The 14610-nt window shown below is 37.0% G+C and overlaps 1 protein-coding gene across 4 annotated transcripts in view; it reads left to right on the top strand.

Moving 5' to 3' along the window:
- LOC139127001 (SID1 transmembrane family member 1-like) overlaps positions 1 to 13733 on the top strand; it is a 34578-nt gene extending 20845 nt beyond the window's left edge. For all 4 annotated transcript variants that reach the window (XM_070692927.1, XM_070692928.1, XM_070692929.1 and 1 more), the window contains 7 exons: positions 244 to 346; positions 1431 to 1504; positions 2012 to 2058; positions 2784 to 2889; positions 3560 to 3670; positions 10695 to 10808; positions 11173 to 13733. In XM_070692927.1, coding sequence (XP_070549028.1) covers positions 244 to 346; positions 1431 to 1504; positions 2012 to 2058; positions 2784 to 2889; positions 3560 to 3670; positions 10695 to 10808; positions 11173 to 11235 — 618 coding nt within the window. In that variant the 3' untranslated portion in view covers positions 11236 to 13733. The remainder of the gene's footprint in view (positions 1 to 243; positions 347 to 1430; positions 1505 to 2011; positions 2059 to 2783; positions 2890 to 3559; positions 3671 to 10694; positions 10809 to 11172) is intronic.
- The last annotated feature ends 877 nt before the right edge of the window (positions 13734 to 14610 follow it).

Here is a 14610-nt window from a genome sequence, read left to right on the forward strand (position 1 = left end):
TATGACATTCCCTCGCAGGAACAGCTTGATCAAATATTCATTCATTCATTCATTTTACCAATTCATTCATTCATTCAGTCAGTCAGTGTCTGTCATTTTATCATTTCATTCATTGATTCATTGATTCATTCATTTATTGATTCATTTATTCAATCATTCATTCCACATTTGCTGTACAAATCTTTCATGCAGTGTATTGCACAGACAAAACTGACAAAACTGCATTATCTGATATTTCTACAGATATTTGGCACCCTGTATTTCTGGATAGTCTTTGCCGTGCTTCACATCGTAACATGTTGCATACTGACTGCCCAGCTGTACTACATGGGCAGATGGAAATTAGGTGAGTAAGGACCCACCCTTACTGAACTTCAGGAACCTAAGGAGACATCCTTCAATCGGACAGTACATGGTTCATTTGATTGGTTGACAATAAAGAAGACTCCCTAAGTAACCTTTCTTAAGCCACATGGAGATCAGAAGTAAACTTGTCATCAGGTCATTGGATCGAGAAACTCACTTTTTGCTCAATAAAGGAGAGGACATATTATGTTGTAATCACCATGGTTAATGCTTCCTCTTCAGATTTCAGATTTCAGATTTATTTATTTCGATACAAGGCCTCGGCCCATCAGTAAATCAGTAATCCCTAGCTCTCATCTCTGTACGGTGCAAAGCCTCTATACATATTATTTTTAACCCTCTGAATCCTGATTTGCTATAAATCACTGCATGATTTTAGAGGTCACAGGGGTCAGGGTTAAGAGGTCGTCTTCAAAGATTTACATGTACCACTCATCCAATGAGACTATTAAACTTAGTAATAATAATAGTAATTTATTTTATTTTATTTTATTTTCTAGAGCGATTTCCATCAATAAAATATCGAACCACTTTACAATAAAAATACAGAGATCATAAAAATACAATGAAAAAGTATAAGTACAGTAAAAATATTGTAAAAGTACAGTAATAAAAATGCACTGATACAATGGCAAACTTGACAATGCAACATGATAAAATAATTTTTTAAAAATAATGTAAGAACAACGGAACTTAGGTCATCATACTTACTTTAGAAAGGCAGAAATTTCCCCATCTGGTCTCAAATTGTAATATTGATTGTCTAAGAAATGTGACACTTCTCTATAGTGCTCACTGAACACTCCCGCAGGCACATGATACTTCTACAAATGAATTTCACCCCAAAATAAGGAATGATGTCCCAGTGATTCCTTTTGTCTTAGCAAGTACTATGAATGGAATGTACAGATAGGTCATGATTTGAGTCAGTGTCAACACATCTTAATGATCATGAGAGCAAAATTTGTACTTCAAATTTCTTTTCTCTGTATCTGTAATATGGTCAGCATTGAATGCTATATGATGATCATTGTTCATGCTTTATATATTGTGATCTTCCGCAGATCTTGGTCTCTTCAAAAGAGTTTACTTGGTTTTAAAAACAGACTGTTTGAAGTGCGCCAGGCCCATGTACACAGTAAGTAGAATGCCAGCTTGTTTGACTGAAATAGTGAACTCACACTAGACTTTATTGCGTCAGTTACAATGTTGGCAAATGTTCTCATTTTTTCAGTTTAGAAGAAAAATTGAGTGGTAACATCCAATGCCAAAAAGCTTTCAACAAGATTTTTGACTTTGTTTAAAATTATTCAGCTTATATGATATTCTGTATTAAGTAAAACTGCTGTAAAATTTGCCATTCATGCAAGTTTTAGTCTGATTAGACTCTCAAGCTAGGGTCTACTGATATCTGGCTAAACCTCAGATTCTTTACTCTTTCGATGCAACTGTTCCAGTGTTGTGGTTTCTAAGTGCTCATTTTGTGTCCAAACACATGATTGCAACAAACTCCTTTCTGTAATTCTGAACGCACTGCACGAGAAATACTGGGTCATAATGTGTCATTTCGAGCTCTAAGTCAGTTCCTAAAAGCTGTAATGAGTATCAAAATGAACTTGACCAAAATTGTTTGTTATGTTGACAGGATAGAATGATACTACTCATCTGTGGAAATGCCATTAATTGGTCTCTGTAAGTACAAAAGATACATTTACCAATGCGATACTAAAATGCTTGTTCAATTCCTATCTTATTTGTAGATCATCTAATTCACAGTGTTTCAAGTTAATGCTGTTGATATTAAAGCTCCAAATCTTTTGCTATTTTTTCAAAACTTTTGTTTTGTGGTTTCCCTACACTATCTACATTGAATCCCTAACTGTAATTTAATGCCAAGTATTTAGCATATCAACACAACCTATATGAGTATAATCTCCATTGTTATTGTTGAAATTTGTATTCAAGTCCGGACTACGGTAGAATTCATTTGTCAACAAAAAACAATGATCACTACACACATACAAGCTGTGTTAACAAAAGGAATACTTGAAATTTCAGCATGACAAACCGATTAGGGTCAGACACGGTAGTTGATATACAGAAGCAGAGAAAACTGAAAAACTTACCACAAGTTACAGCTTATGTCCCTTTAATATCTTTAAATGGTACAAAAGGGTTGTATTGACTTAAACTTTAGTTGAAGAGTAAAAATTCTCTATTGATCATCTTATTGCTCTTTCAGTTCCTCCAATTGATATCAAATTGTATTCACAAGAAAGATAACACCATGATATCTATTTGTTGATGCCTATGAGACAACTAAATAGCTGAAGAAGTAAAGAACACACACTCTCTCTCAGTGTGCATAAATACTTTGCCAATATTAGAGGTTCCGTCTCTCTATTTTTCTGTTTCAGTGCAATATACGGTGTCATCACACAGCCCCATGACTTTGCGTCTTATCTGCTGGCAATATTCATCCTTAACTCCATGTTGTATCTAGCGTTCTACATCATAATGAAGGTATATTGCCGGATTTATTTTGAATTTTCCTACACATCTTGCACAATCTAATACTGAACTGATCCTAGTGATGTTGACACAAAGACAATCATGTTATGTTGGTTGTGTTGTTATTGTATCCAATACCGACAACAAAGAAACAATATTGGAAGAGACAACTAAAGACAATGACCAGAGTGACAGGAACACTGTGAATGGCAAGCTATTAAAATAGATAATCAAACTTCAGAAGAGTAAGATTTTGATCTGATTTTTTCATTCTTGTTCATTCCTCTTCATGTAATTGCATCTGCACATGCCATTAATGAAGCATTTGTTTTGAGAGCTACATTTACTGTAACATCACGTTTCACTGGTCAATTTCATACAATAAACTCATTGCGAGTCTGGCAAATGTGGATATAATCACAGGTTGTGAAATACCGGTAAACGTGTGGCAAATGAGCAGACGACACCTATTCTACTTCACAGAGATGCGTTATTTTCCATTGAAAAATGTCGAAACATGATGACAAAGTCTGTTACATATAATATATAGCTTGTGCAGCGTGCTCAAGTTCAAAGAGAACCAATTCCAGGTTACAGTGACAATCATAAACATTGCTACAGTGATCAGCTCATGTAAGGAAAATGTCAGCGTTCTAATAAACATGCCTCTCTCTGTTTTCAGCTGCGATTCGGTGAGAGAATTGTGTTGAGGGCGTTTGTTTTTATTTTACTGACTGTTGGGTTGTGGGCAGCAGCTTTGTTTTTCTTCCTACAAGGATTGGCACAGTGGGATGTAAGTATATGTTGCTATGGAGACAACTCCGAGAAGGAGTACTCCAGTTCATCATTATTGTCAGCTATGTCAAGATGAGGAATCCTCCAAAACGAGGCCATGTGCCTCCCCTAGTCCTGGCACTGAGGGCGCCACTCATTTCCCATATGGACATCTAACTACTAATGATTACATAAATGAAAGTGGTGCACCTCATTAGAGAAATATTTTTCAACCTTTCTGAACATCTTAATATCGTCAAAGTGTTTTTCCTTTTTCTGCATTCACCAGATTTGATGAACTTTCAGTTTTGGCAATAAACAGTTGATCAATATTTGCGATGTAGTGTGGAGGTTACTACATGCAAACCAAACTGAACCTCAAAATAGCCCCCAAATTCCCCAAATCCACAACAGGAATTTGCACTGACCTCTTGTAGCTCCAGGTGCATTCCCAGCTTCAGCTGCTCTGATTATATTTTATTAAACAATATAGTAAGGTTTACTGTCTATATTTGTCAATACAACATACCGGTACACATTGCCAGCAGACAAATCTCCTAGCATAATGTATAAATGCTTGTGAAGATACTGCTAAATCCTTTGAGTCGTATTTACTTGTGTTTAAATCTACTTTTGCAATTTAGGAACTTGTGAAAGTCAAATAAAAAAAATTCCGTTCCTGGTCAGAGCAAGCACAATATTTCTCTGTTCATATTAAGGACTATTGACAATTGTCTTTCTGCATTAGTACTTTTATTTGCCATCCACACTGTCAAATTCAAGTACCCGGTATATGTGTTGTTTTGCTCTGTTTTTATTAGTCCCACGGACACCGTCCGGGGGGACTTATAGGTTTGGTCATGTCCGTGCGTGCGTGCCTGCGTGCGTGCGTCGGTGTGTGCGTCCGTCCGTGCGTCCGTCCGTCCGTGTCCGTTCACGCAGATATCTCAGAGATGCCAGGAGCGATTTCATTCAAACTTGGTACAAGGATACTTCATATGTCATACAGATGCACGTCGATTTGTTTTGTGATACAATCCAATATGGCCGCCAGGCGGCCATTTTATTACGATTTTTAGCTCCCATAGCCATATGTATATATGGCAATGGAAGCTATTCTTATAGGCTAGGGAAATGTCTGTATGTATGTATGTCTGTATGTCTGTATGTCTGTATGTCTGTGTGTCTGTATGTCTGTATGTCTGTATGTCTGTATGTCTGTCCGTCAACATCAAAAACTCCAAAACCGCTGTACATTTCATCTTGATATTTGGTGTGTACATGGATGATGGGCTGTAGATGAGATTTTGTTCAAATGAAGTTGTCATTGCCAAAAATATGCAAATTAAGTGAAAAAATGTAAAAACAGTCAAAATTGAAAAAACTCAATAACCACTGAGCAGATTACATGAAAAATTAGCATGTAAGTACTTTGGGCTGACATGAAATGATTGTGCACATCTTGGGTCAGTATCTTGGACTTGCTATTTTTCATGAATTTTTTGTAATTTTCTCCCATTTTTGGTCAAAAAATCTCCTGCTCTGAAACCACAAGTCCGATTGATTTGAAACTTGGTATGGAAGTGCATAGGAGTGACCTTTCCCAAATTTGGGCAAATCGTGGTGAAATTTGCATATTTTTAGTTTACACGTCCATAGACTCCCATGTATTAGGCAGATCTCCATAGACATCCATGTATAAGGCCACGAAAAATAAAAATTTAGTTTCTCATCGTATTCATATTGCAAAAAGGATGCAGTGACACAATTGAAGTCCAGTGAGCTTATAGATTGGGTCATGTCCGTCTGTTCGTCCATCCGTGAGTCCATCCGTTCACGCAGATATCTCGGATATTTGACAAAATGTCATGTGACCTTGATGACCTTTGATCTCAAATATACATATTTGTCCATAACTCAGTAACCACAAGTGCTACCACCCTTCATATATGGTATGATGGGACAGCTTATGACGCCACATATTGTACCTCATTAATTATGGCAATATCTAATTTTGAGCGAGCCAATAGAGCTAGAGGTCTGATTTTTGGTATATAGGGATAACTTAGCAATACAATTTTTTTGACAAAATGTCACGTGACCTCGGTGACCTTTGACCTCAAATATACATATTTGTCCATAACTCAGTAACCACAAGTGCTACAGCCTTCATGTATGGTATGATGGGACAGCTTATGATGCCACATATTGTACCTCATTAATTATGCACATATCTAATTTTGAGCGAGCCAATAGAGCTAGAGGTCTGATTTTTGGTATATTGGGATAACTTAGCAATACAATTTTTTTGACAAAATGTCACGTGACCTCGGTGACCTTTGACCTCAAATATACATATTTGTCCATAACTCAGTAACCACAAGTGCTACACCCTTCATGTATGGTATGATGGGACAGCTTATGACGCCACATATTGTACCTCATTAATTATGCACATATCTAATTTTGAGCGAGCCAATAGAGCTAGAGGTCTGATTTTTGGTATATAGGGATAACTTAGCAAAACAATTTTTTTGACAAAATGTCACGTGACCTCGGTGACCTTTGACCTCAAATATACATATTTTTCCATAACTCAGTAACCACAAGTGCTACAGCCTTCATGTATGGTATGATAGGACAGCTTATGACGCCACATATTGTACCTCATTAATTATGCACATATCTAATTTTGAGCGAGCCAATAGAGCTAGAGGTCTGATTTTGGTATATAGGGATAACTTAGCAATACAATTTTTTGACAAAATGTCACGTGACCTCGGTGACCTTTGACCTCAAATATACATATTTGTCCATAACTCAGTAACCACAAGTGCTACACCCTTCATGTATGGTATGATGGGACAGCTTATGACGCCACATATTGTACCTCATTAATTATGCACATATCTAATTTGAGCGAGCCAATAGAGCTAGAGGTCTGATTTTTGGTATATAGGGATAACTTAGCAAAACATTTTTTTGACAAAATGTCACGTAACCTACGTGACCTTTGACCTCAAATATACATATTTTTCCATAACTCGGTAACCACAAGTGCTACACCCTTCATGTTTGGTATGATTGGACACCTTATGACGCCACATACTGTACCTCAATAATTATGTGCATATATCATTCTGAACGAGCCAATAGAGCTGGATGTCTGATTTTTGGTATATAGGGATAACTATAGGAGAGAAATTTTTTGACCAAATGTCATGTGACCTCGATGACCTTTTACCTAAAATATATGTTTATGTCAATAAATAAGTAACCACAAGTGCTATGTCCTTTGTATTTAGTAGGATGGGAGACCTTATGACAACACACGCTTTACCTCATTAATTATGTACACATCTAATTCTGGGCAAGCGAAAAGAGCTAGAGATCTGATTTTTTGGCATATAGGGATTAATTAGCAATATAATTTTTTTTTCAAATGTCATGTGACCTCGATGACCTTTGACCTTGATTATATATATATGCATATTTCAGTAACCACAAGTTCTATACCCTCCAATTTTGATAGGATATTAGACCTTAAGATGTCACATCTTGTACCTCATTTATAATGCGCATATGTATTTCTTGGCTGGCCAATACTGCTAGAGGTCTGATCTTTTTTCCCGATTTAGAACCATAACTTAGACATGCCTCATGGTTTCAAATTGGGAACAACGACATAGACCTATGTGCCCATAGATCTCAACATATACACTCCAGTGATACTTTTTAATGACCACATTTTCCTGCCCATCAAGACTAATACTCCTATTACAAGTGGGGACTATGTCATTGTAAATGACTTGTTGAGTTAATGGTTGTATCCAGGGTTTTACATGACGCGCATTTCTGCGTCCTTTACGCATAAAACCGGATGCAGGACCCCTCAAAACTAAACTACGCGTCCCTTCGGACGCAGAAATATCTGTTGCTAGTGTACATGGTGTATATCTCGCGAAGCTGCTGAACATGTAAAACACATCCCAGTAAACCTTACCGACCCCATACTTTAATGGAATGCTCCGTAGTGCATTGGCCCCACTGTTTGATGACCAATGGTACCCGCGGAAACAAATTTTATTACCGTAAAAAGTGACTTTGAAAATGAAAACTGATTCTTAATTGGTCGATTTCTTGTTTGCGTCGATTAACACATGTTTATGCATCATGGCGGGTCGTGTCAAACACCCAAAACAGGCCGATCTGCGAAAGTTTTTCGGCGGCCGCAGCAACCAGCACGATGCAGGTTTGGTCGAGGCCGAAACAGCAGCTACACCATGCGATACTGATACATCAGGTCCCCTGGCCAAGTCAGCAAAATTACGATCATTCAACAGAGTTGGCTAGTAGATTTAAATGGCTTCGATATTCTGAAGAGCGAAACGTCATTGAATGCGATGTATGTTTGAAAGCGAATGTCACATGCCTGTTCAAGGAAGGTTGTTCCAATTTTCAACATTCAACTCTCACTCGTCATCAGGACTCGAAAAGTCATCTCACAAGTGTTAAAATCCTAAGCTTGAGGTCGCAATTTACTACTGCTTGCAAATCTGCAGAGGACCGGCAGTTGCAGGGTAAGAGTAACGAACTCGAGGCGTACGCAGCACAATTACGTACTGTTTACCTGATCGCTAAACGTGACATTCCGTGCGATGTATTCACTGACATCATGCATCTACACTACAGAATCTGAACGGCTTAGACATTGAATATTACAAACGTCCTCAGATAGTTATGGAGTTTGAAGAGTGTATTCAACGTGTGATCGAGAAGTCCCTGATTGATAGTATACATGCAAGTGACTTCATCGGTATAATGTTGGATGAGACTTGTGACATTACCGTTCATAAGAAACTTGCTATATATGTTCGATATATTCAGAATGGCGAGGCGAATGTTTCTTTCCTCGGTAACCAGCAAATTACAGATGCCACTGCTGCAGGGTCGAAACGCCTTGATTGAATTTTTGATTAGGAAAGAAATCTGTGACGCGGCCGTAGACAAAATATACGGACTAGGAACAGATGGGGCTGCCGTAATGACCGGTCGTTTGAACGGGTTGGGTGCAAAATTAAAAGCCAGAAATCCCAACCTTGTTCAAGTGCATTGTGTTGCACATCGATTGAATCTTGCTGCTTCTCAAGCAGGCAGAGATATTGAATATTGCAAAGAATATCTTAATATAATCCATTTATTGTATAAATACTTCAATGACTCTAGTGTGAGATATGACAAACTTAGAGAAATTCAAAGTGTTGAATGGGAAGGCAAAACAAATTACTGAGCCTACATCTGTTCGTTGGTTGTCGGTTGAATCAGCTGTCAAGATGATTTTCATCAGTTTTGAGCCAATTGCCTTGGCACTGGCAAGTGACAAAAAAGGGGGTAAGGCTGATGGAGCTGCTGGCAGAGTGTGAACTCAAACCTACTGGACTTGGAATTACTTACCTTCTTGTCAATTTGCCAAATTTGAATACTTGTTCAAATTTCACAACGTTGTGAACTTGTCATTAAAGTTATGAGATAATTTCAATCATGGATAGTGTTCTTTGACTTGATCAATGAGGGCCCTCAGTATGAACTAGAATTTTCATGTAAGAGTTATTTTAAGAAATGTGCAACCATTTGCCGTGTTTTAATACTAATTGAACACAGTGAAGACCATGGCATGGATAAACAATAAAATATTTTTGTGAAATAAATTGGGACCCCCATATTTTGATGTAGGACTCACATTTTCTAACACCAGGGGTCCAGGGACTCTCAAAAGTAAAAAGTGATGTAAAACCCTGTTGTATCACAGTATTCGATATATCTATTCTGTATTTTTTCCATTTTATATTCTGAATAATTACATTAAACATATTTCACTGTACATTTCATTTAAGTATTTTCACTTCATGCACTTTATCCCTTTCATACATGTTCAAATATCTGACCAGAGAACAAACACTAAATAGTCCAGGATGGGAGCTACAGTGTCATTGACGCTATTTTTTAATGCACAGAGCCATAACTCAGGCATGTTCCAACCGATTTTATTCAAAGTTGGTACAAGGACATTGACCAATGTCATAGATATGCACGTCAATTTGTTTTGTGATACGATCCAAAATGGCCGCCAGGCGACCATTTATTACGATTTTTCATGTACAGAGCCATAACTCAGGCATATCTCAACCAATTTTATTCAAAGTTGGTACAAGGACATTGACCTATGTCATACATATGCACGTCAATCTGTTTTGTGATACGATCCAATATGGCCGCCAGGCGGCCATTTTATTACGATTTTTTTCATGTACAGAGCCATTTCTCAGGCATATCTGCATGTTTCAACCGATTTTATTCAAAGTTGGTACAAGGACATCGACCAATGTCATAGCTATGCACATCAATTTGTTTTGTGATGCGATCCAATATGGCCACTGTGCGGCCATTTTGTTACGATTTTTTCATGTCCTGAACCATAACTCAGACATGTATCAAGCGAATTCATTCAAAAGTATTTTTATCACAGACCTAATGAAGAGGACTTTATCCTCTCTGAGGACCTGTAATCAAAATACCCATTAACAAGTGGGGACTGTGTCATCAACGATGACTTGTTTACATCAACTTACATTTATTACTACAGAAAAGGCGGATACAGTCGGCAATTATTGTCTGAAAAAAATTTCTTAAAACTGCTGACTAAAACTAGGGGTTAAAGTTCGAAATTGATAAGAAGTTATGAAACAGCTTACAGATAATAGTACGTGCCTGAGTTATTGCAACTCCTGTAAACAGTCTGTGAATGAAACCAGTTGAACCTCTTAGTCAAGACTGACAGTCTGTCTGTACATCAAAATCACTTTCTGACTAATGGTTCAAGTGAAGTTCAATTCAGGTCTCACAAATTCAAATTTCAGTGCTAAAAATAAACTACTCCTTGCTTCCATATTCTATTGCAATCTTCTGATGTGATTATTGAGGGACAATGACTCATGGTCACCTGGGTTTCTCCATTCTCTAACAGTTTTAATTTCTCTCTGCAGAAAACGCCGGCAGTCTCACGTGAGGGTAATCGTGACTGTATATTGTTTGATTTCTACGACCACCATGATATCTGGCATTTCCTGTCAGCCTGTGCTATGTTCTTCTCCTTTATGGTGAGTAAATGCTCATATTTGTGTGGTAGAGTGCATCAGCTGGACAGATATTTGAATTAAATTTTTTTTCACTACTTTTCTGCTTGTGTGGATTCATTTGAAACTTATGGCATTAATGAACTTGAAAAGTGAAAACATTTTCTTGGCAAGCTTGAAGAGTCTTCACAAGTAGCAAATCAGAAAAAGTACTGAAAATGTGTGTCTCTAAAAACTCCTCATTCAGAATGTACACAGCTACAACATTACTTGGTGCAAGAAGGATACAATAGACTATCTTTTATTTGCATTTGGATAAAAAACATAATGAGTTGAAATATGACACGAATCTTGCAAGAAGTAAATTGTTCTTCTTTTTCATTTTCAGACATTACTCACTCTTGATGATGATCTTGATGAGACGCCGAGGACCAAGATTCCTGTGTTCTAGTTTTCCATTGGCTAATTGCTATGTACCGAGGCATTTTATTGGTCGACGCTATGTTTCGTATGAGTACTATTTGAGTGTTAAGCGCTGTCAACTCTTCGCATGCTTAATCACCACGCTGGTCTTCTCATGACTCAATGGCCATTTCAAGACGATTTTTGAGATCTGATTGGTGACTTACCAAGTGTTAGGAATCCTAACAACCAAACAATGACAGTTAGAATCTTGAAATACTTGAAACAATATATTCCTTCCGGCTGTAATTTCTGATTTATGCAGGTGTTTGTCAAACAGACTATCAGGAAATGTTACCTTTTTCCGTCACTTCTGCTTCCTCTCAAGAATTGCCAGTTTACTTCAAAAACGCATTAATGTTGTTTTTTGTTCAGTTCAGGAATAATGGAACTTTTCAACTTGATTCAAAAGAGAAAAAAAAACTTGATTAATTACTGATTTCTTTAATGTGTGAGAATGTTGTAAATAATATGGCTGTACATATGAATTCAGATCTTAGCAAACTGAAATATTTTATAATGAAAGGAAATTTAATGCACAAAAAAATTAAAATCTACCACTTCTTGCTGAGCATTCTTCAACTTTCTGCATGGTGTTACATCAGTATACGTCCAGAGTAGATACTTTTTATCTCCAATGTAGTCAGTACATTACATGCTTCACATATAGCATATAGAAGTTACATGTAGTATAGATATTTGGAAAATACAAGACAAAAAACTTAGACCTACGTAAGGCTCTCATGTTTTCAGATACGACTAGTCAATATTTACTTATTATAAAAACCTGTTTTCTGTAGCATTTTCACTCGCATTTTACATTTACCGAAATTTTCTCACAAAAACCAGGCTATAGCACAACACAGATGAGTAGATGAAAATTACATTGGGCTCATCAAAGAACCGGTACTTCATTTGTCTGTGGTGCCATGCTTCCCTGCAGCAAAGTGAAGTGTACCAACTTGACACATCAGTGACTACATTATTTGAGTTTGAATTGAATACTGAAATTCACTTTTTGCAAATAATACTTATCAAGGGCATGAGTAATTTTTCAGAAGTGAAATATGATTGTTAAATCAGGTTTGCCAACACAGAATATTCGTTATTGAATGCACTATCTACCTGAAAAGAATTGCTTCCTTAATCCCACTTAGTGACATCCACGTTTTGGACCCAGTGGTTACTGCTTTACACAGCTTTACTGTACATGCAGAACGTGACAAATGAGAGACAAAGTGGGAGACACTCAATACCTATAACTTTTGGTAATAGACAGGTTTAGCTACATGTTTTACGTGAATGTGAATGCGTAGAATCCGTGCAAAAATCCGTTTGGCTACGCGTTATGCCACCCGTTTGCGTGGCACGTGCAAGGAATTATTCGGCTCGGCTTGGGTCTCCGTAGTCTGTTTCGGCATCACAGGGATAACGCTACGGTTATCCGGTATGCCACGAATCAACGAAGAAATTTCACACAAAAATGATGAAAATGAATATCTTTGAGGATGTCACTATCATATATCCAACTAACAATGTGCATGATACCTAAAGATGAGAACAAACCTACATGTTTACAAATTACATGAAAACAGCTGTCTCCACGTAAATACACAGCGTCGGCTCCATGTACATTTAGAAGTATGCTCAAGTCGATGACATCATCACAGAAATTGTTGATGTTACACGTTCTTCACGTAAAACGTGTAGCCAAACCTGTCTATTATCTACATTAGTTTTCATCGTTTTTCATCATCAGTTATCATTATAGGAGTAGAACAAGGAATTATAGTTACAAACCAAGTTAAAACAAATGTATTAGAATTAATTATCAATTTTTGTAAGCCATTATTGATTTTGGCCTCTGCATCAGTTACTTGAGGAGTATAAGAATGAGAAATTGCCTGGTGTTTGCGACTTAAAAAATTTGTCAGCAATGAGTGTACCAACATAAAGAATGAAGTATGCACTGAGTGTCAAGTTCCTGGTAATTTTAAAGAATGTGCATGAGATTTAAACATTTAAAGTCAGGAACAGGTTAAACGCAAATAATTACATTAAATCGTGCGAATTTTGTTAGAAATCTAGCTCATTGTACTCAGGTTTTAACGTCTTTCCTTTTATATTTGGTTGTACCAGGTGGTTCCACAGAAAGTGCAAAGATACGTAAATGCTAATTGTCTTTCTCAGATCCAATTCTCTCTTTCCTGTGTATACTGAATACTGCAGAGTTACATTTTATTCAAGGAAGTCTTTCTGTCAGCTAAACCTTGTTTGCTGTGATACATACTTTTATTGAAGATTTTGATTATTTGACATTTACTTATTGTGGGCAGAGAAATTTCCAATATTTACGGCATTATTTGTAATAGCAAAAATTGTTGGAACTTGCTGTTTTAATGACCAAGACATTTGAAATTACCATGACTACCAGTGACATCCAGCCATATTGAAATTCACAGCCTCTATTAAAATTCACTTCTTCTACACTCGGGTCATGCCTCCATGTATTGCTTGTACTAACACTGGCCATAGCTGGTTCAGTTCAACTTAAATCTACAGTTTCCAATCATAGATGGTTTCTCTATGCTACGAATATGTATGAGAAGAGTACTGTATGAGATCATACTGCTTCAGGTGTAGAATATTACTTCAGCTATTACTTTGAAGTAGTTGGTCTGTACACGATCTGGAATTTTAAAGGTATACTGTCAGCTGTTCCAATTTGCCACAGTGACCATGGAAAGAGAAAATCTAACCTATCATAGATTTTAAGCGGGTGGCTGCTTTTTAAAAACAGCGCCCTCACATGGGCATTTTGAATACCAAGGAACGCCCCTTTGACCATGTATGCGCATATTTAGATTACAGGTGACTGTATACCTTAAAAGTTGATTTAAAAGTTTGCCCCACGCTTTCAATTTTGTCAGCATCTACAATCTTTACTGCCCCAATACAAGTTTTGCAGGCCGAAAGTGTATGACAGAATTGCAAGCGCATGCAAAGGCCTGTATGCCGCACAAATGAGGTACGAAAACTCGTATCAGGGTCGGAAAAGATTTTATCATATACCTTATGGACTGTGAGTGTGAATAATATGTAGTTCAAATATTCTGTAAAGTTTTGGAGATAAAATACCAGTGATATCAACAACTTGTGACAGCTTTTTTGATGCAAAAGCAAAAGGCTGCACCTAATTGCAGATTTATGTACATTTAAGGTAGTATGCGCCTCGAAAGTGAAAGACTTAAATTTTTGTTCAAACTTTCCTCAAGAGACCTTGAAATGTTCATTTTCAAAATCAAGAATACAAATCGGGGTCACCAATAAACTAGAGAAACAAATTACTGAACATTTACCGATA

The sequence above is a fragment of the Ptychodera flava genome, unplaced genomic scaffold, assembly GCF_041260155.1.
Source record: "Ptychodera flava strain L36383 unplaced genomic scaffold, AS_Pfla_20210202 Scaffold_28__1_contigs__length_4768798_pilon, whole genome shotgun sequence".
Classification (NCBI taxonomy): Eukaryota; Metazoa; Hemichordata; class Enteropneusta; family Ptychoderidae; genus Ptychodera; species Ptychodera flava.